The 23,261-nt window shown below is 36.6% G+C and overlaps 2 protein-coding genes and 1 pseudogene across 3 annotated transcripts; 1 reads left to right on the forward strand and 2 right to left on the reverse strand.

The window, feature by feature from the left end:
- GPX6 (glutathione peroxidase 6) lies at nucleotides 1-1,947 on the reverse strand. The gene is made up of 6 exons (XM_016334044.3): nucleotides 1,539-1,947; nucleotides 1,210-1,286; nucleotides 977-1,038; nucleotides 680-798; nucleotides 352-519; nucleotides 1-240 (listed from the first exon to the last, which is right to left on the reverse strand). The coding sequence occupies exons 1-6, from the start codon at nucleotides 1,806-1,808 to the stop codon at nucleotides 211-213; spliced, it is 726 nt and encodes a 241-aa protein (XP_016189530.1). The 5' UTR covers nucleotides 1,809-1,947; the 3' UTR covers nucleotides 1-210.
- A 574-nt stretch (nucleotides 1,948-2,521) lies between these two features.
- LOC107633480 (C2 calcium/lipid-binding plant phosphoribosyltransferase family protein) lies at nucleotides 2,522-7,389 on the reverse strand. Of its 2 annotated transcripts, none has more exons than XM_088509714.1 (3): nucleotides 7,178-7,389; nucleotides 6,188-6,269; nucleotides 2,522-5,736 (listed from the first exon to the last, which is right to left on the reverse strand). In XM_088509714.1, the coding sequence occupies exon 3, from the start codon at nucleotides 5,691-5,693 to the stop codon at nucleotides 2,652-2,654; it is 3,042 nt and encodes a 1,013-aa protein (XP_088365840.1). In that variant the 5' UTR covers nucleotides 5,694-5,736; nucleotides 6,188-6,269; nucleotides 7,178-7,389; the 3' UTR covers nucleotides 2,522-2,651. The 2 variants fall into 2 exon arrangements, with proteins under 2 accessions (XP_088365840.1, XP_088365839.1); XM_088509713.1 differs by lacking the exon at nucleotides 7,178-7,389 and adding an exon at nucleotides 7,019-7,175.
- A 14,258-nt stretch (nucleotides 7,390-21,647) lies between these two features.
- Nucleotides 21,648-22,832, forward strand: LOC148572167 (uncharacterized; annotated as a pseudogene).
- The last annotated feature ends 429 nt before the right edge of the window (nucleotides 22,833-23,261 follow it).

Here is a 23,261-nt window from a genome sequence, read left to right on the forward strand (position 1 = left end):
AAACATAAAACCAAGACAGAATAGCATTGTTTAACCAGGAACAAAACGATAAACTGTTTTAACAACCAAATTCACTTAAACGGTAGTAGCAAGTACACAATTTTATGATGCTGAGTAAGCAATACATCTGCAGTAGATTTTGTTATTCATGTTTTACATATCCTAATGATTATTCATTTGATGGTTTTTCTCCAAGCTATAATCTTGGCTTCACGCATCCAACAGCTTCTTTATGTCCTTCTGCATTAACACCACCAACAGATCAGAAGAGAAATGAATCAGATAGTGTTATAGATTTTGAACTATGTAAAAGACAAGACTAATGTAGCCATCATACAAACTGTGTTTTACCTCGATGCTTAGAGGAGAAGTAGTGGGTGCATAACGATCCACAACATTGCCCTCTTTGTCAACAAGGAATTTGGAGAAGTTCCATTTTATGTTGTCCCCAAAGAGTCCACCTTTGCTTGATTTAAGATACTTATACAGTGGAGCAGCATCGTTACCATTCACATCCACCTATGATAAAATGCAACAAGATTTGTGTATAAGTTGAAATTGTTTCAACCAAGACACTAACACCATCATTTTTAGAAAGAAAATGTCTTCCATGTAAAATACACAGAGGAAAGATTTAATATTTCTTTAATGAGCATAGGAATGAAATCAGAGTTTGTACCTTGTCAAAAATGGGATACTCAGCTTTGAAGCGAGTGCAAGCAAATTCTACTATCTGCTCATTAGTTCCAGGCTCCTGTGCCCCAAACTGATTGCAAGGAAATGCCAGAATTTCAAGACCTGAATAAACAAGAACATGGATTTTATAAAGGTTGATGGACCCCAAGCAAGTAAGCTTAATTCTTAAGTGGTTATATGTACCTAAGTTTCAGAAATTTCTCTCTAATTTAATTAGAGATTGTTTATAAAGGTTGTGGAAGCATAATATAAGCCTATGAATTTAAGGGTTTATACAAACCTTTCGCCCTGTATTTTTCGTACAATTGACTCAGCTCTGTATAATTAGAATTGGTCAAGCCACTGCATCATCAAACATGATAGTGTCAAGCTGAATAGATTAATACAAAGGTGAAAGTACATCAAGATAAATTAAACATGTATGATATACACAAGGGCTGTCTACTCTACTGCAATTCAGTCATTAGCCAAGGTTTTTTGACAAAGAAATTGAAAAGCGGAGAGGCGTTATACCATTGTGAGGCAACGTTGACAATGAGAAGAACCTTCCCTTTGTAGTTTCCAAGATTAACATCATTTCCCCTCGCATCCTAAGTCAGAACAACACATCAAATCCCTGGATCTTAAATTTTGTAAATTATGGAAATAAGCAACACAACATGCATACTGTAACCTAGATTATTTTGAATTAATTTTGTAGTAAGAATGCATAAAGAGTACATAAACTATAATACTATAATAACCTAATAAATAGTTTTAAATTTTCCTTTCTTCATGTATTTCTACTAACAAATTAATTATTATATCTATTACTAATGAAAAATATTCTAGATAACACATACCTTAACGGTGAAATCGTGGACTGATTTGGGAGGAGATGATTGGCTGGCCATGGTGTGATCTGTTTTCAAACTAAATCGCAAGGGAGTTGGAGTTGGAGTTAGAGTTGGGATTGATTTGAAGAACGAGATATTATGATGACGAAGATAAGGTCGAGAGAGTGAAAGGGTTTTGGCTTTAGGATTGATCAAATAGTTAATAGAAGAAGAAAGGGGTGGAACCACTCTCCTTATGCCTCTGCCGAACAAGATACGAGTTGAACTATAAAGCATTGAAGATCCAACTAAATTATATAGCGTCTTTTCTCCGCATACTGCACTCTTCTTCTGTATATTGTTCCTTTCCCACTCTGATATACTCTCTGTGCAATGTGAACTATTGAACAATAATGCTTACACGTGGATGCTTGGCGTGCCCACACGTGGGAATTGGTTGTCCAAGTACCGCCTTAGCAACTCATGTTTTATACAAGAATCACCCATTACGTCATCATTAATCTTTAAGAAAACGGGTCAATTATTATTGTTAATCAAGTACTCTAAGTTAATTACTACAAAGAAAAAACACAATGGTAATTCCACAACACTAATAAAACTAAAATTTAGCTAATATAGAATAAGGATCAAAGCTAAAGTTATCGATTAAACTTTTATAAAAATGACAAAATTTGAATTTTAATATATATTGATATTTATATTCATTAAAAATTCCTCCTAACAATAATTTTAATATGTATTCTTAAAAAATATATTTGCTAAATCCATAATATTATATAAAAAGTCACCAAAAAAATAATATTATATAAAAAAAGTTCAATAAAAAACGCATCACCTTAATTAATTTCATTTAGTATGTTTTGAAAATTGTATGATGATAATATAACCTTTACAACTCTCATTGTTCTTTATTTTTTGATGATACTGCATGTTCTTTCACAGTACAAAAGACGGAACGTAGCTTCTTTACAAGCCAAATCAAAAGAAAAGGAAGAAGGAGATATTAATACGGAATTAATTAAGGAATTGAAGGTAAATGCATGTCCAGACAAACTTGAATGAAGAAAACAGGATCAAAAAGGAAAGAAATAAGTTACAACTTAGAACATGCATTATTCTTTACAACATGCTATCTGTTCTTGCGGGCAACCGTCGGAAGAAGTTGATAGGCGCCGACGGAAGCCTATGCCGGAACCTGGGATGCCTCATAACATAGAAGCCAGCCAAAGCAGCCACCACCTGAAACGGAGTAACATACAAAACCACCGCAGCAAGAAGACAAAACACAACGAATATAACCGTCGCACGTGGGTCCCTCCAATTCAACAGCGCCTGAATCCTCTCACCCTGGCTGGCCAAATCACCAACCACCGTCTGAATCCTCCCACCCACACTCCTCAACCTATCATACCTCATTCTCACAAGATCAGGGTTCCGGCTCGTAGGAAACGTATCGAACTCTTCATCCAACTCATCCGGTTGCACCGTGTGCGCCTGCGAAATGATCGTGTTCATGTGTGGCGGGTACCTTGGCCTATACCTATAGTTCCACACACCAATCAAGAACATGTACAGAAAAACCGTTGGTAAAATCAGTTCCGGGAAGCACACCAGCATCAAGAAGAGGACATGAACTAACACAGTGGTTATAACGTTCTTCCACATGCAGATATCAGAGAACCATTTTCCAACGGCGAATAAACCTGAGAATACCGTCATGAGCCTGAAGAAATTCGCCTTGCTTCTCCTCATGCTCCATAGGTGAGAGTCCACGTCAGACATATACTCAACCACCTCCTTCCGGAGCGGTGGCTCGGCTCGACCCAGCCGAGCCGCGACTATGGTTACGGCTTGGTGTCGGAGCATGTCGAGCTGCATGAGGGAGAAGGGTCTAACGTAGTGCATTTTTGGGAGGAGAGGTTTGGAGTATAGATACATCATGTTCGTGAAAGAGGTGCATGAGAATCTTATGGCCAAGTGCAATTCACCCATTTTCTTAACCCCTGTAGGGTGAAGAACTAGAAGCGGATATGAATGTGTGTAGATTCTACCTGTTTCTAAAGTCGAAATTCGGATTCTGACTTTTCCAATTTTCAAGTCTTTTGAAGAACCTTTTTCCCCAATTTGGCTATTGTCAAATACACCTACAGTTAGAACCGTTGCCGGATCGAAAACCTCCCATGTGTATTGCTCGTTGTATTTAGGGCACAAATTATCAACAATTGTTCTTGTTCTGACCCATTTATGTCCATATTTTGCAACGCAGTAAGTGTCAGAAGTGCCTCTTCCATCTCTTGTTTTCATAGGGTGGAGTCCAACAGCATTCAACACTCCAAGCTCAAGAACACCGATCGGTGGCCGCCATAATTGCTTTGCAGTTGGACGGAGATCGCTGCTGTAATGTGTTGATTCATCAAGAACATGGTAGCCTCCATCAAGGCACACACGGAGGTGAATCCTGCTACAGAATTTCTCTTTCTTTAACTGATCAATGTCCACAGCAATTGGTTTTTCCAAATTGAACCATCTTGAATGAATGATTCTGTCATCTGCACGCCTCTCTATAGAGTTCAGTGGAATGATCACCCTGCCAATGATCTCATCTTTTCCTGGCTCGATTCGATCTTCCACCGTCAGGACTAGATGATCATCGAAAGGCTCGGCCGCAACAAACACAAGATCCTCATTCCAGAGTGAACTCAGAGTCCTCGCTGGAACTCTCTTTGTTTTCAATACTTGGTGTCCTATTTGTGCCTTGACGCACACGTCAGGGAATCTGTTTTTCTCCGTAGGAACTAGATCTTGCGCCTCAACAATGTTGACGCGCACGTACCATAGCCTTGGCGCATGGTAAACCTTCGACCGCAGCACTGCGGTCGAAGAAGGTGTGGTGTCAACAGAGCTAGCAGCTGCATCTGAATGCCATGCATCACAGAAAGCCTCATCTGCTTGTGTTCCAATCCACACAGCAAGCATCAACTCCCCCTTCACCTTATCCCCTTTCTTGTCCTCTAATCTGTACCATTGCGGCGCCAGAGGACTATCTGGTGGAACTCTCAATGGAACTTCATTGATATCAAACCTCAAAATCCCTACAAAGTCATCTTTCATCACAAGATTCTTGTCTTTGATCACAACTTCCATTACAGATGCCTGCATCCTCTCCTTTGAGAATGCAAATACCTGATTCCATTCTGGATTCTGATTCTTGTCATAGTGTTTTGTAATTCCTCTGTAGTTTCCAATTCTGACCTCAACAAATGGATCAAGGCTACCAGTGACATCCATGGAAGGAAGCTCGCGGGCCTTGACTACCCTTACATAGAGAAAATACATCCTTTCCACAAGATCATAAGTGCTTGATGTCTTGTCCTTGTGAATAACACGGCCTCCAACAACTCTTCCCCCACCAAGATATGGACTTGTTTCTTTGAGGGCGTAATCAACAGGTTGAACCGACGAAGCGCGCATTAGGACTAGTTTTGGTGGTTGTGCTTCAGATTTTATTGCATCAGCTTCATGCTTTGGTACATAATGTTTATCTGCATAGGCAGAGGAATGATGTTGATGTTCGTTTTGGTGCTGATGTTGGTGTTGGTTATGGTTTGGATTAGGTAGATGATGAAATGTGTGCACCTTTTCTCTAGATGATACATTGTTCATCACCACAGAATCTGCATGTCCATGAACTTGTGCTGCATGATTATTTGTTGTTACAGACTCGGCCGGAGCAGCAACTGGAATTGAGGATTTTATGGCTTGATCGTTGGTGATGTAAACTTTGAGGCCAAGTTCTCCTCTAACACGAGAAAAAATGCCGCGCTTTTCCAGTGGATAGTGCAGTACAACAGCATCGGAGTAAGGGACAAAAGAAGTGCCAGTGAGGCTAACCTTGCCAAGAAATGAAGTGGAGTTTGTGGCTCTGACTTGGTTGTAGACATAGGCATCAAGGGTCAGGTGGTGAAGAATGGAAGGGTCGGAGATGTTGAAGTAGAAGCTTTCATTCCAAACAGGATTCAGATCTTTCTCTTTGATGGTTGTACGGAATCTCTGGCCATCAAAACATAGTTCCACATAGGCGCTGGAAGAACCTTCTCCATCTTTAGAGAGTAGATTGTGGGCACTAACCACATCTATCCCTAACTTGAGGTTGTTCATCATAATCAAAGGTTTCTGGTTTGAAGGAGATTTGAGGTAGTGACAACTGCAAGATAGAAATAAATAATCACTCTATGACATCTACAAGTTTCTATTTGTCAAATCTTCTACTTGATAATACGCATATAACTTTATCTAAGGTGTATGTTTTTAAGAATATGTCAATGAATTTTCAAATGAAATAGGAAAATAGCCACTTATCATTCATTTGATATCCTGGAGCATACTCCTGTCCAAAGTCTTACACCACTTTGTTCTCAATACTAAAATGCTATACTCTATATTAAGTAGCATGTACTAGTACACATTAACACATGAACAAACAGAATAGAGAATAGTATGAAGTATATTGTGTTTTGGGGGGAGGGCTAGGCACTAGCAGTAGTGTTTATAGTATAGTGCACTTAGAAAAGAAAAAGAAAAAGAATCAGTAGGTGACATCAGTTCCAGTTGAAACAGAAAATGAAGTAATAAAATTTGACTCTTAAATCACTCACCTTTAAGAGCAGAACTGCAGATGCTATAGAATAGTGACCCTGTTAAAATCTTTGTTCATCGTCCCTTAAAGTTTTTCTATATCTGCATAATGGTATATTGATTTGAAGTCGTAAACTATAAACATTAAAAAAAGCGGAATGGTTGAGTGCTAATAAATCAAACAAAACTACGGATTTCTTTATAGGTAATAGCAGAAATGGGTTCTCAAGGTAAATATTTTGTTCGATTTGAAGCAGAGGCATGTGCAAAAACTCCCTTGAAGGAAGATCTAGTTACACTTACACGCATTTAAAGAATGAGCATGTGACAGTGACACTTTTTTCAGCTAAAAGTTAGCGATCCATTAAACACGGTATACACATGAGCTTCGTGCAGGTGAATGGAATCATTTTAAAATTGGGAGTAAAAAGTAAAACAATACCGTCAAGCACAACACAACAAATAAAAGTACACGTTCATGGTGCTACTTGCAATGCAATGTTTCCATGTAAAAGGGACAAGTAAAATATATGCAACTCGTTGTATATACTATATAGTATACAAAGGAGGGATAAAAAAAAAGAAAATCAAATCAATGGGGAAGAAAACCTATATATTCCCTTGAGTTTCTCACAAACACAAGTAGCTACTTTCAAGGCTATATATCCAAACATAACAAAAACAAAAAGCGTGAAGCAATGATATTGTACTTTATTATTTCTTGTTTTAGTCTCAGGTGGTTACAGAACAATATAAATGTATGGAAAAAAAAAAAAAAAGAGATAAGATTTCACTTCACAATTGGAGTTTGAAATGATGATGATTCTTGAAGCAAAAGAGCATCCGAATACCTCATTTTCAGAAGCGCCGAGACTATGCAAATGCAAGCAAGAATACTTTGAAAGAGAACAAGGTGGAAGCAACAAAGACACGTGAATGAATATCCCTATGGTAAGTGCCAAAGGAAAACATAGGCTCAATTGTTATATATAGAGGCCGTGTTGTCTTACCTCAACAAGGTGTTTAAGTTTGGAAGATAAGCTTTTCTAGTATTGAGGATCAGGGGTTGTATTATACTAATTAAATTGCTGTATAGCATTCATTTGAGATTACATGGAAAGCCCCTTATGAGCCTACCGTTAATATGATCAAGTCACTCAAGACTCGACTCAAGTAAGTCAAGTCAACTTGGTGGAGCATGAAATAAAGCCAGAGTATGGGTAAAGAGTGGTGTACTGCAACCAAGGAATTAAATGCTTGCATTATCTTACTGCTAAACTTGTCAGCTAGAAATTTAATGTACACATTATTTTATTGTTCTTCCCCTCGGGTCCATTATTTTTATCTCTAAGTAGAGTATAATTAAATTTTTAGTGATTTTGATTTTACATTAATTAAGTTCTTAAGAAAAAAAATATCAATTTATTTTTTTATGATAATAAATTTGTTATGTTCTTTTATTAATTTATTATATAAAATTTAATAGTAGTATTTATATATACGGTTAATTATTATGATGTGTCTATTTATGAAAGATCGTCATATAGATAATAATTTTAAAGTAAAATTTTGCCTGGTTTTAATAGAATTTATAGTAAATAAAGAGTAATTAATAAATGTTATATAAAAATTCAAAAAATAATAAATACTTATCTACTATTTATTAAATTATTTTTATATTTATGTGACAATAATAAAATATGCATTAGTGTAAATAATAAAATACATATCTATTATTTATTATCATAAAAAATTTAATTAGTATTTTTTTAAGACTAATTAGTCTAACATCAAAATTCTCAAAAATTTAATGTCACTTTACTCTCTATTTAATAATCATTAGATACTGGTATTATATTACTAGTATATTATCAGAACATGTCTCTTAATCCATCTATTTTATAAATTAAATGTATATAATAATAATAATGTAAGATTAGTTAAATGATAGTTTTTTTTTTTTTTGTAACACTAAGCAGTAGCAACAAAATAATTGTATGATTAAGTAGAAATCAATAGCAGCAAAATTAAATTATGAATTAGATTTATACACTCAATTTTTTTTTTTTTTGGGGATTGGGCAACTTAATTAAACAAACCCACAACACGCTAAATCTTTTATATCTCCCAACTTTTTCAAAAAGAGAAAGTATGATATAGGTCTCTATTCTTATACAGATTGCAATTGAATAGAAAATACAGAATGAGAATAAAAATGAATGATTAAGCGCATTGATCTCATCATTTCTTTTTTAAACAAAATATAATTCTATTATTAAATAAATAAACACTCTTTTTTTTTTTTTACCATTAGTATATGGATAAAGTATACTTTTAGATCCTAATGTTTGCGATTTTTTAAAAATATTTTTAATATTTAATTTTATTTAATTCTATTTTTAACATTTTTTATTTATTTAATTTTATCCTTCATATTTTTAATTTGTGTTAAAATTATCGTTACAAAATTTTAATTTTATTCATAACAATTTACATGGAGTTAATATATAAAAATAATTTTGATATAAATAAAAAATATTAGAGACAAAATTAAATGCAACTAAACATTAAAGGTATATTTGAAAAAAAATAAGCACAAATAATATTAAGGATAAAAGTTGAGTTAAAACCTATTTTAGTCTCCAAAATTTATAGGCGACCTCAATTTCGACCCCCGAATTTTAATTTACCCAATTAAATTTCTCAAATATTGAATCATGACTCACGTTTATTCCTGAAGTTATCTCTGTTAATAGAGAGCTGATCTGGTACGTTAACTTGCCAAGATGTGTATTCATGCAGGACCCAAATCGCCATGGTGAAAGTGTAACGGTTATATAATGTGACAAAAATTGTTAATACTCAACTTAACCCCTCTAAAAATGTTAAAACCCTAAGTTGCAGCTCTATTTGTCCAAAACGCTCAAAATTTTGCAGGAAATTATGATGAGTTCAGGGAGTGTTGTGAGATCACGCTCCCATAGCGCTTCTGTGAGAAATCCTAATCTTGGTAGATTGAGAAGGATTCTTGACTAGTGTGACTGTAGAATGCGTCTAGTGATTTGGTGGTTTGGGACAGATGCCAATCTTAAGAGACTTTTTTATGGGTGTCCAAATTATAATATAAATTAAATGCCTTCTTCTTCAATATGTTGCTACTGCTACTTTTGTTGATAGATATTCTAAAACTTTTTATTTTTTTTGGTTGTTGAAGGATTGACAAAGTTATGAAAGGATGTAGTAGTTTCTGTATGTGAGCAGATGGTGAGAAAGAACAGAGGATAGTGAAGAAAGCACATCCTATAAATAATAATGATAATTGAAAGATGAGTTTAGCATGGAGATTTAACACAATGAAAGCTGAAATTAGGAGTTTGAAACTATGATTTAGTATTTTAAGTTGGTGAATGATACAGTTTAGAAGAAAAATTCCTTCTATACCTGTAGAAAACATGTGTCATGTTGTTGATGCGGATTTTACAAAACACCGGCAAGTGCACCGGGTTGTATCAAGTAATAACTCATGGTGAGTGAGTGTCGATCCCACAAGAATTAACGGATTAAGCAAGTAATAACCAATTGGTTAATCGAAAAGCTTTAAACATAAACAGCAATTAAAGAAAAGCAAACAGTGAGTGTTGAGAATTAATATGATTCAGAGAGTTAAGGTTTTAGAGATGTTAGAACTTCTTGATTAGTACTTTTCACTTTCTACCTTAATCATACAATGATACTTTCATGGCAAATCATTAATAATCAAATCCCAATCCCTTGGTGATTCAATTTCTCTTTAACCTAATTAAACATTAATTCCTTAGTCACTTAATCAGGAAAAGAGTTACGTGCGTTCTCTGATTCATAAAGCCACACAATTCCTAAGGATTTAGCTTAGTTAATTCGATGTCACTTATCAAGTCTAGATTCAAAACTTAAGAATTGTGAGAATTGGTTTCAAGCTTAATTCAATTAATCAACTTTTTCAAGAGGTTAAGAGAATTCAAATAAGAGAAGAATTGTTTCCCAACATATTCAAACCCTTTAAGATGAAGAATGAAAACCTTTTCTTAAGAAGTAATCAATTACATAAATTAAAGGTAGAAAAACTATTGCATTAATCCATGAAAGTAACAGAGCTCCTAACCTTAACCAATGAGAATTAGTTTCTCATGTTCTTCAAAGAAATCCTTAATTATCAAAAACTCAAAACTGCCGAAGAAGAGAAGAGGTCAGAACCCTCTTCCCTTATATACTAACCCTAGAAAATCATATTCAAATTCAAACTTCAAAGAAGAATCGAAAACTAAAGTGAGAATCAAATCTCTTTCATAATTGTTTTCTCCTTCGAAAAGATATCTTTCTTAATTACTTCCAATATTCAATTAATGCCATCCTTGATGGGCTTGTGATTGATCATCCAAAGGGTTGAAAACTTGGAGATAGGCTGGCCTTGATTGAAGCCCTTGGAGATGCTCTTAAACCTACATACCACATGAGGTTCTTGCATGCCATGTGAAGCCAATTTAGGGTTGATTTGCTCTTTGTTAAGCTTACATACCACGTGAATTAAGGCTACGTTGTACGTGAGCCAATTTTCCTTTGATTGTGGCTCTTCACATTGTACATGGTGAAATCTACGTACCACGTGAACCAAAGGTCGTGCATTTACGCATGATGGCCAAAAATTTCTTGTCACGCGTATGCATACATACATGCGTACGCATGGTTGCTGCGTCCTATGTGAGATCTCCTACGTTCCACATGAAAAGGCATAGTCATGCGTACGCACGCTTGCATGCGTCCGCATGGTAAGTGAATTGTCTACACTTGTGCGTACGCACACATGTATGCTTATGAACAAAACTCTTTTCTTCCCAACGTGGTACGTGGTCTTTCCCATGTTGCACGCCCTTCTACTTTCTCTTTCCAGAGAGCTTTCTGTTCATTACAGAAAGCATTCTGCTTGTCATAGAGATTTTTTATTTGTTGCTTTCTATCTTCTTTTCTTCTCTATTTTTTGTTACTTTCCTTCCAAAGTTCCCTATAATCAATGAATTCAACTAATCAAAGTATGTTCTTCTTAAGCCTTAAGCTCATTGCTTATTCAAAAGGAATTCTTACTAAATCAATTGAAATAAAGAAGGAAAAATACCAAAGATGCGGATGTATCACAATACCAAACTTAAACTCTTGCTTGTCCTCAAGCAAGCAAAGAAAACAAAAAAGAAAATAGAGTTGAATTAGATGGATTGGAGTTAAATCTTTCTTGAGGTTCATGCCTTCCTGAGAAGTGGGGTTTAACAACCTTTGTGATTATCTTGGATACTTTCTATCTGCAACGAATCTTGCTTTTCTAGGAATGGATAATTCCTCAAAGTTGAGACTCGGATAGTATTATGAGATCCTTCTTTAAACTTTTGGTTGATCCTTAGATTTTTTTTTTCATATCAGAGAGCCTTTTGAGTTGACAACTCTAAATGCTCCGTTCTCAAGGCAACTCTTGATTGTGGGCATTCGATCGGTAATCCCGAGCCAGTTGGCTCAAGTTACTGGGTGATGAGTCACCCATCGGACCTAATTAGCCGAGCTACTCTTTGATACGTTCACACTACAAGCATATGGTTAAAGACTTCAAATTCCCTGCCATTCGTGTCCAGAACATCTTTAGGTTTCTAAATGCTCTGCCTTAAGGGAACTCTTGATGGTGAATTTTCGATCGGCAATTCCGAACCAGTTGGTTCAAGTTGCCATGTGATAAAGCACCCTTCAGATCTAATCGCCCGAGCCTTATCCTTGAACAATCACACCACAGACACATAGTAGGGCTCTTTAACCATTAATGCTCAGAGCTTTGTAATCTTTGACTTTTATGTTGATTTTCTTTCTTTGTTCTGTTGGTTGCTATTGATGGAGGATAAATGTCGGCAAAGAATTTTTCAATAAAATCGTGTTGCAAGTATAGTTCTAAACTGACAATTAATCCTCAGTCAACGTTTAATTTGTTTGTCACAATGCAAACCAATAAAAATAACCGAAGTATTTAAACCCCGGGTTGTCTCTCAAGGAATTGCAGGGAAGTGTTTATGTTATTGGTTATGAGGTATATTGATAAACCCAATTTTTAGGGTTTATCTTGTGCTTAATTTAGGGGATTTTATGACCTTTTACCCACATTTATTCAATGAAATAGCATGATTTCATGATTGTCTCCTAATTTGTGCTTAAGTGTAAAAACATGCTTTTTAGACCTTTAATGTGTCAATATTAATTCACCTTTGATTCCACTAGATGCCTTGATATGTTTGTTAGTCAATTCAGGATGGAAAGGCTAGGAATGGATCTAAAGGATGAAGAGGAAAAGCATGCAAGTGGAGAGCTCATGAAGAAACAAGGATTTGGGATGCTGATATCGACGCGCACGCGTAGCAAACACACGCACGTGGAATGTGAGGTCGCATGGCGACGCGTACGCGTGGATAGCAATTTGTCAAGCGACGCGTACGCGTGACCCACGCACACCCGTCGGTGCTCGCACGTGACCCACTTAAAGTGAATCCGCTGGGGGCGATTTCTGGGCTTCCCATGCCCGAATCCAACTCATCTCTGATGCTATTTAACCCAAGGATTGAAGGGGAATCAACATATTACATCACATTAGTTTAGTTTAGTTTAGTTTTGAAGGGAAAGTTAGTTTCTAGAGAGAGAAGCTCTCTCTTCTCTCTAGAATTAGGATTAGGTTTAGGTTAATTTCTTAGATTTAGATCTACTTCTTCTCTTGCTTCAATTTTCCTTTTGCTTTATGAATTCTTATGTAGATCTCTATTTCTCTTTCAATGCAATTTATGATTTCCATGTCTTTTCATGTTGCTTTGATTTTCTATTATGGATATATTGCCTTTGTAGTTAGATCTCTCTTTAATTCTTGCAATTCATGTTGTTTACCTTTATTGCCTTCTATGTATTTGTTGAAATGCCTCTTTTAGTTATGAGTTAGATTTTGTTTCTCTTGGCCTAGGTAGAGTAATTGGTGACTCTTGAGTTATCAAACTCCTTTGTTGATTGATAATTAGAAGTTGCTAATTAACTTGAATGACACTAAAGCTAGTCTTTCATCATGATTAGGCTAGGACTTGTGGAATCACGTTAATTCATCTACTTGACTTTCCTTCATAGTTAGAGGTTAACTAAGTGAGAGTAATGGACAATTGTTGTCATAATTAAGGAGGATAATGAGGATAGGACTTCTAGTTCTCATACCTTGCCAAGAGCTTTGTTAGTTAGTTTATTTCCTTTGCCATTTATATTTCTTGTCTATTACCTCAAAAACCCTAAACATACTTCATAACCAATAACAAGAACACTTTATTGCAATTCCTAGGGAGAACGACCCGAAGTTTGAATACTTCAGTTATTTTTATAGGGGTTTGTTACTTGTGATAACCAAATTTTTGTATGAAAGGATTATTGTTGGTTTAGAAACTATACTTGCAACGAGAATTCATTTGTGAAATTCTAAACCACACAAAAATCTATTCATCAAAATGGTGCCGTTGCCAGGGAATTTGCAATGGTGTTATGTTATTGGTTATTGTATATATGTGAATATTGTGAATAGCTTTATTTTTGGATTGCTTGTTAGTTTTTGCTAGCTTTAGGACTTTGTTTCATTCTTTCTTATTAGCTTTTGTTTCTATTTTCTCTTTTCATTATGAATTCTCACTTTGGCTATGAGTTTGATTCTCACTATGTTATAGGAAATGGAAGCTACAATGATGATGTGTATCAAAGATGGGACAATCAAAGGTGGGAGGAGCCATATGCATATGATCAATCCTATTGGCAACAACCTCCACCAATGCACTATGAACAAGAGCCATTCTATGATGCATATCAATCTAATGGTTATGGTGAATCTCCTTGTGACTTTCAAGAACCACCACCATATGCCTATGAGCCATATCCTCAACATAGCCCTCAACCACACTCACAAGCCCTTTTTACCAAACACCTCCATATGACCCTAACCCATATCCACCATACCAACCACCTTTTGAGCCATATGAGCCACATATAGAATCACTACCATTCTAACCTCAATACTTCCAAGAACCACCTCCTCTATACTATGACCAAGATGAACCACCTCCAATGTGTGCAAAATTTCAACCTCAAGCTGAATTCTATCTCCCACCACAACCCTCCATAGAAGAATATCAATGTCCATCTCTCAAGGAAACTATGGATCGGCTTCAAGAAACCGTTTGTTAAAAGTTAGATGTATGGGACTCATACCACATGTCCATGGATGATTGTGGAAGAGCAACCGAAGAGGGTAGTTTGAAGGGGATTGTAGAATCTCAACTTGAGAACAATGGATTGGAGTGTGTTGAGCAACAAGAAGAACAAATGAAGAATATGGAACCACTACATCCTTACTATAATGAATCACCTTCCTATTATGAACCATTCCTCTGATATAATGAACCCTCTCATCTACTCCAACCTCCAATGGATGACATCCTTGGTGTTCTTCTTCAAGGGCAAGCGGAAATAAAAAGGGATGTACAATAATTCACAGCCGCCTTAGACGAGGTGGTAAACCGGTTAGCATCCTAATGTTTGGGAACCCAAAGTACTCCCATGGCTACATGTGAAGAATCCAAGGAAGAGCATAGCATGAAGGAGAGATTGGATGATGAGAAATATTACTTTGTGTTGGAACAATTGGAGGAAGCTATAATTGTTGAAGAAAAGGAAGAAGTGGTTGAAGACCTAGGAGATGCGGAACCTCCATAGGAACCTAGAGTTGAAGAAAACCCCTCCAAGAAGATTGAATTTGATGCTAAGGAGGAATGTGCACAACCCCCAAGGTATATCCCTTATGAAGAATTGGACGGGATAGAGCAAGAGTTGAGTTCCCTTGGCAATGAAGATCAAGCATCAAGGCTTAGTGGTGAAGAATCCTTTGAACTTAAAGAACCTTCTCCTAGTGAAATTGAAAGTGTTGTGGAGGTAAACCTCTCTCATCCTCCCAATTATGATTTGAGTAAGGGAAAAGGCTTAGATAAAATTGTTGAATAAAGGATTACATTTGAGGAATCTTGTAAAGAGGTGGAAGTCCTTAGAAGAAGAAGGATGGGAGTTGGATACGCTTTGTCAAGATCCTTGGAAGCCTTTTTACCTAGGTTGTCATCTACTCCTTCACTTGAGTGGGTAAAATTCATCTCTATTAGCTTTATTGTCCCACTTGAGTATGGCTTGCTTGAAACGGATGGTCAACTTAGGATGCTTTGCGGGATGAAGCGTAAGAGAAAGATGTTTCGTGGTTGGCGTTGTAAATCAAGACTCATTATGGTTGATACATCAAAAATGAAATATAAAAGATGGAATAGTGCTCAACTAGATGGGTCTAGGAGGATTGTTGGGCACTTAATTGAGAATTTACCTTGCTTACCACCCACATGGATTAATGATAGTCAACTTGAAGATGGGTGTAAAAACAAGATATGGGATCCGGGAATACATGAGGATCCACTTTGGGAGCCCATGGTTTGTGAAGAACCCCATCAAAATTTGGTGCAACTCATGAGAAATCTTGGAGCGCAATGGAGAACCAAGCATTGGTGGGAGTTCCAAGAAGAATTTAAGCACAAGCCACCTTGAGAGGAGCTCCTCATAAGTCCAACTTAAGGACAATAAATAAAAGTGTTAGGTGGGAGACACCCCACCATGGTAAAATCTTTTCATTTTCTCTTTTGTAAATATTGGTAAAATTAGTTGAAATTTCTTGTTTTGATTGATTTGTTGAGTTTGTTTGGTAGTTTGGTATGTTAAATAAGGTTTTATGGTATTTTAGTAGCTGTTTGGAGGTTTGGAATGCTTGGTTTGGTGCAAAAACATGAAAATTTTGAAAAACAGAGCACCAACCCACGCGTATGCGTGCCCCAAGGATTTTCGAGCATCCACGTGCACGCGTCACCCACGCGTACGCGTGGATTGCAAATTTTTACCTCCCAGCCAAAACCCCGAGAGTTGCGCCTGCATCGCGCGAACATTGTGCCCGAGGCACAAAGTCAACCCATGCGTACACGTGCCTCACGCATACGCGTCCCCTCTCTGGTCTGCCGTGCACGCGTACGCGTGACCCACGCGTATGCGTCGTGTCCATTTCACCTCAACCCATGCGCATGCGTGACAGACGCGTATTGACGATCGAATTTCTGTTTAGTAAAGTAATTTTATAAAATTAATCGCGTTGTAAGTATAGCTTCTAAACCAACAGAGAATCCTTTCATACAAAAGTTTGGTTGTCACAAGTAACAAAACCCAATAAAATTTATAACCGAAGTATTTAAATCTCGGGTCGTCTTCTCAAGAAATTATAGGGAGGTATGATTTATTATTGGTTATGTAAAACAATATATTTTTGGGTTTTTGAAATAGGGAACAAGTAATTTAAATGACAAGAAAAATAAATTAATAATAATAAAATCTCTTGGCAACGTATAAGAACTGGACGTCCTATCCTAGTTATCCTTATCAGGTGTGAAGAGAATTGGATTCTGCTCCCCCTTTAATTAACCCTTGCTAAACAAAGGAAAGTCAAGTGGACAAATTGATTTGATCCTCAGGTCCTAGTCAACTCCTATGGAGAGACTAAAGTTATTGGAGTACAAATTAACCAGCAAAGAATTCCAATTTCAATCAACAGCTGAGTTGATAACTCAAGTGTTATAAATTACTTAACCAAAGCCAAAAGGGGAAAATAATTCTAATTTGAATTGAAAGCATCATAAACAGAACAATCATTAATCTGAAATACCTCAATTGCATTTAAACATAAATTCAAATCCTAACATGGAAAGTTCATAAGCCAATTTGGCAACATAAGTAATTAACAAATAAAAGCATTAGAGTATCTAAAAGCAGAAGAGAAATATAAAATAAAAGGAATATTGAACCTGTAATTGAAGAAGATGAAATCTTAATCCTAAGAGAAATCCTAAATCCTAAGAGAGAGGAGAGAACCTCTCTCTCTAAAACTACATCTAATCCTAAAAATTGTGAATATTGAATGACGTATATCCTTTGATTCCTCCATTCTATGGCTTATATTCTGTGTTTCTGGTTTGGAATTGGGCCGAAAAAGGGTTCAGAAATCACTGAGGGCATTTTTTGCAGATTCCTGTACGTGGCGTCTGTCACGCGTTCGTGTGGGTCACGCGTTCGCGTCATCTGGGAGTTTTCCTTGTCATGCGTACGCGTCGGTCACGCGTACGCGTCAATTACGTTCTGCTCAAGGCGCGCGTCCGCGTCATCTACGCGTTCGCGTCGTTGCATTTTTGTGTTAGGCACGCGTTCGCGTCTTCCATGCGTTCGCGTCGCTGCCCTTTTTTTGCTCTAGGCATGTGTTCGCGTCATCCATGCGTTCGCGTCGCTGCCCTTTTCTTCAAAACTCCATTTTTGTGCTTTTCTTCCATTTTTGTATGTTTTCTTTCTGTCCCTTAAGCCATTCCTATCCTATGAGACCTAAAAATACTTAACACACAAATCACGGCATCGAATGACAGTAAAGGGTAATTAAAATTAATATTTTTAAAGCATAGGAAACATGTTTTTCACATATATCATAAAATAAGGAAGGAAAAGTAAAACCATGCAATTTACATGAATAAGTGGGTGAAAGATTGAATAAATCACTTAAATTAAGCACAAAATACTTCATAAAATATGAGTTTATCAACCTCCCCACACTTAAACAATAGCATGTCCTCATGCTAAATCCAAGAGAAAGGGTGAAGTTAGAATGATGGAATCTCATGCAATGCAATCTATTCTAAATGCAAACTATCTACATGAATCATGCAATTTTAATTATCACCCACCTATATATATATATAGCTTACATGTGGTTAATTTGTTTCATATTTTCAAGGAATCATATATGCATTGCCAAACTAGATCATGTTAAAGTACTTTCACAATTGAGTTGGGTAAAGATATTTCACAAACTTGCAAGACAATTAACAATTAAGCAGAGATATATGGTGATGAGCTATTGAACCCTCACTGGATTTGTGTTTACTCTCTAGTCACTCAGTGTTTGGGGTTAACCACTCTATTCTTTTCTATTCCTGCTTTCTAAAAATTTGTTCTTCATCTAACCAATCAACAAATATTGAATATATACATACAAAAACCATGAGGTCTTTTAAAGGTTGTAATGGGGCACGGTAAGGGTAAGGGTATATATATAAGGCTAAGCGAGCTAACAAAGTGAATCCTTGATTAGTCTAAGATCTCACCTAACATATACATATTCTATAATTTATAACTTTCTTGGGATTCCCAATTTTTCACTTTCTTAATACATACTCATGTACCAATTTCAATTTTGATTCTTATCTCATGTGCATTGATTTCTTCACTAAACTTATTATTGGGGTAATTTTGTCCCCTTATTTATCTATATAAAAAGGATTTTTTTAAACTGAAATGTAAGCATATATCAATGCACATAGTATTTTTATTTATTTTGGTTTCATATGAGTATGCTCCCAAAATCCTGATTATTTTATTATTTTAATCCTTTCCTATCAACCCATGTTCTCACGTTTCCCCATACTTAGTGGATACACAATCTCTATCTTAAGCTAACCAAGTATTCCACTTGGGATTTTTAATTTGTTTTTCTGCTTAAGGCTAGTAATGTGGTTATAGAACAAGGGGGAATTAAAAGCTCAAGGGGGCTAACAAGGGTGATGTAAAAGGTAAGCTTATTTGGGATAAGTGAGGAAAAATTTAAATGATGGCCTCAATCATCTCTTGGTATGTATCTATATTCTATATTGGACATATAGATTAAAACAAAGTAAAGATCACCAGAATAAAAAAAGAAGGGCGAACACACAAGAATGAAATAATTATGGTTAAATAATGTAACCATACAAATAAGCTCAAAAACTCACAGGTTGTGTGTTCTTTGGCTCAAAAACTATATATCAGTTATGTATGTCATGCAAGTAGAGATCAAAGGTTCCCATTATTCTCAATGTGAATCTTAGGGTGGCTCTTAAAATCTTAGTGTTCTTCCTTAAAAAATATTGTGTAAATTAACCAATCAATTATTGCTATATATATAGAGTGTGTGGATTGTTGTGATTCTGTTATACTAAAGTTTTTAGTTTACTCTTTTTATTTTCAATTAACCCAATTTATTGTATGCTAAAAGGGTAAACTAAACTAATTAATCTATATATTCTATATCACAACTTAATAACTAAAATTACAACTAGACTAAACTGAATATCTAGGATATATATAAACTAAAGTGCAAAATGTAGAAATAAAGTGAAAATACAGCAAAATGTGCAAGTACTGAAAGATAAATAAGATAAGTTAAAATAAAAATAAAATAAAAATACAGAAAAATAAAAAATAGGATAAAAAGAGAGTCTGAAAAGTGGTTCACCAAAATAAAGTACGCTAGAGATGGCGACTGATAAACCCATATTTTATGATGTATTTTGTGGTCAATTTAGGTGATTTATTCAATCCTTCACCCACTTATTCATGTAAATTGCATGGTTTTACTTTCCCTTCCTTATTATGTGATATATGTGAAAAACATGTTTCCTATGCTTTAGAAATATTAAAATTAATCATCCTTTATTACCATTCGATGCCGTGATTTGTGTGTTGAGTGCTTTCAGGATTTATAGGGTAGGAATGACTTAAAGGATGGAAAGGAAACATACAAGAATGGAAGGAAAGCACAAAAATGGAGTTTTGAAGAAAAGAGCAACGACGCGAACGCATGGACGACGCGGCCGCGTGCCCAGCGCGAAAAGGCAGCGACGTGAATGCGTCACTGACGCGGACGCGTGCCTTGAGCAGAACGCAAATGATGCGTACGCGTGACCGAAGCGAACGCGTGACAAGGAAACTCCCAGATGACGCGACCGCATGATCCACGCGGACGCGTGACAGACGCCACGCACCAGAAACTGCAGAAGACGCTCCCAGCGATTTCTGAAGCCCTTTTGGCCCAGATCCAAGTCCAAAAAACACAGATTAGAGGTTATAAAGTGGAGGAATACATCCATTCATGGAAGAGATTTTTAGATATTCACTTTTCATATTTTAGATGTAGTTTTTAGAGAGAGAGGTTCTCTCCTCTCTCTTAGGTTTTAGGATTAGGATTCCTCTTAAAGGATTTAGGATTTCAACTTCCTCTCAGGTTCAATATTCCTTTTACTTTATATTTCTCTTTTACTTTCAGATACTTTAATGCTTTTATTTAATTATTTATGTTGCCAAATTGGCTTATGAACCATTCATGTTAGTATTTTCTTTATTTGATACAAATTGAGGTATTTCAGATTTATGATTCTTATTTAGCTTTTTTATATTCTTGGCTTTAATTGATTAACTGGAGGTTCTTGAGTTATCAAACTTATCGTGATTGATTGTTATGTTTGCTAATTGAATTGAATTCCACTAACTCTAGTCTTTCCTTAGGAGTTGGCTAGGACTTGGGGATCTAACTAATTAGTCCACTTGACTTTCCCTTGCTTTCGTAAAGGTTAACTAAGTGGGATTAAACTCAATTCTCATAAGAATAACTAGGATAGGACTTCCGAATTTTCATACCTTGCCAAGGGTTTTATTAGATATTAATTTATTAATTCTTGCAACTTATTTTCCTTGTTCAAACCTTTCAAAACCCAAAACACTGTTTTCCATAACTAATAATAAGAACACCTCCCTGCAATTCCTTGAGAAGACGACCCGAGGTTTGAATACTTTGGTTTATAAATTTTATTGGGTTTGTTACTTGTGACAACCAAAACGTTTGTAAGAAAGGATGATTGCTTGGTTTAGAAAATATACTTGCAATGGGAATTTATTCTGAATTCTAAACCGTCAATCTTCCGTTCTTCAAAAATGGCGCCGTTGCCGGAGAGTTGCAAACGTGTGCCTTATTATTGGTTATTGTAAATATTTTTCTTTTACTTGTTTATTTGTTTTTGTTTTTCTCTTTTATTTCTATTAGCTACTATGAATTCTCACTCCTCTCGCTTTGAGTTTGGTTCTGAATTTGTTGAAAGGAGTGGAAACTATAACAGGAATATGCATCAAGGTCTAAGCAATCAAAGATGGATGGAGCCAAGAGGCCCTGATCAACCCTTTAGGCAACAACACCCTCCAAGATATCATGGGCAAGGACCACTCTACAATGCATACCAAGCTGATAGATATGGTGGACCCCCTTGTAATTACCAACAAGCCCCACCCTGTGCTTATAGACCATCATCTCAACGTAGCTTTGAACCACCACACTCACAAGTTCCTTTTCACCATTCACCACCGTATGACCCTTATCCACCACAATCCCAATCCAATTACTCCCAAGAACTACCACATTCTTATTTTGAACCCTCTTCCCCAACCAATGAACCCTCATACCCACCCCAACCTCCAATGAATGACAAACTTCGTGTTCTTCTTCAAGGGCAAGCGAAGATGCAAAGGAACGTACTGGAACTCACTACTGCCTTAACCGATGTAGTAAATATAATAGCCTCCCGACATCTGAGAACTCAAAGTACTCCCATGGCTACATGTGGAGAATCTAAAGAAGAGCGTAGCATGAAGGAGACACTAGAAACTTCAGTGGACAATGAGGAGCATGGCTTTGTATTGGAACAAGTGGAGGAAGCCATGATAGTTGTAGAGGAAGAAGTGGTTGAAGATTTAGGAGATGGTGAACCTCCATGGGAATCGAGAATTGTAAAGGATTCCGCTGAGAAGTTCGAATTTGATGCCAGGAAGGATAGCGCACAACCTCCGAAGCATATACCCTGTGAGAAATTGGACAGAACAGATCAAGAAATTGATTCCATAGGCAGTGATGATCATGAATCAAGCTCTCCTAGTCATAAACTTACATCTGCAACTGAACTCCTTGAGCCTGAAGAACCTCATCCAAGTGAATACGAAGATGATGTCGAGGTAGATTTCTCTCAACCTCCAGCTTATGACTTGAGTGACGAGGAAGACATAGAAGACTTTGATCAGGATGCAGTTGCTGTTGAAAAATTTTGCAAAAAAGTGGAGGAATTCACAGAAGAATACAAGGGAGTAGAGCTTACAGAACCACTGGAAACACCTATCCCAAGGCCATTACCACCTAATGCAAGCTTCAAGTGGGTACAATCCTTAACCTTTATCTTTACTTTTCCACTTGAATATGGTTTGCTTGAAACAGATGGCCAGCTTACAGCTCTCTGCGGCTTTAAGAGTAAGAGGGAAATGGCTCGTGCTCAGAGCTGGTGTGTAAGATTCAATAAGATTTCATGCTTCAATTCGAAGTGCACGGATTGGTACCAAGTTCAATTGAATGGATCTCGGAAGACGTTTGGTCATCTTGGTGAGAATACAACTTCTAAACCGCCCGGATGGAAGAATATAGATCAAGACGAAGGCGGATTTAAAAACAAAGTTTAGGATCCTGGAAAATATTCTGACATTCATCACTCCGGGAGCCTGAGAATCTGTTTGAAGCTGCTCAGAAGCTTTACATGCCTAGTTTGGGACCCCGGAGGCTGTTGGCATTCCAAACATTGGTGGAGATTTGTGGATGAATTTAAGCATAAGCCACCATAATAGGAAGCTCATCAAATGTCCAACTTAAGAACTTTAACTAAAAGTGCTAGGTGGGAGACAACCCACCATGGTATGATCGTTCCTGTTTCAATTTTATTTCGTTTTGTTTGTTTTTATATTATATTATTTTCATTGAACCTGAATATTATTCATAGCATTTGCATCAGCATTGCATACTGCATAATTACAAAAAAAAAATTCACGCGACGCGTAAGCGTCGCTAACGCGTCCGCGTCACAAGTGCATTAGGAAGAAAAAGAAAGTGAACAGAAAGTCACGCGAAAGCGTGGCTGGAGGCGTGCCTTTGGCACAAATTGTTCCACGTGACCGCGTCGCTTACGCGTTCGCGTCAGTTGCGAAAACAATACCTCCCACGCGTCTGCGTCACTCACGTGAACGCATGACCTAGTAATCGGCGTAAAGATCCAA

Source organism: Arachis ipaensis, chromosome B3 (assembly GCF_059453495.1).
Source record: "Arachis ipaensis isolate K30076 ecotype BB chromosome B3, ASM5945349v1, whole genome shotgun sequence".
Classification (NCBI taxonomy): domain Eukaryota; kingdom Viridiplantae; phylum Streptophyta; class Magnoliopsida; order Fabales; family Fabaceae; genus Arachis; species Arachis ipaensis.

Bases quoted from the DNA above. Each gene is read 5' to 3' on its own strand.
- LOC107633480 (XM_088509714.1), bottom strand. From the start codon at position 5,693: ATGATGAACAACCTCAAGTTAGGGATAGATGTGGTTAGTGCCCACAAT.
- GPX6 (XM_016334044.3), bottom strand. From the start codon at position 1,808: ATGCTTTATAGTTCAACTCGTATCTTGTTCGGCAGAGGCATAAGGAGA. The intron at 1,287-1,538 runs GTATGTGTTATC...GTTCTGACTTAG, and splicing joins TCCACGATTTCACCGTTAAG to GATGCGAGGGGAAATGATGT. The intron at 520-679 runs GTACAAACTCTG...ATTTTATCATAG, and splicing joins AGTATCCCATTTTTGACAAG to GTGGATGTGAATGGTAACGA.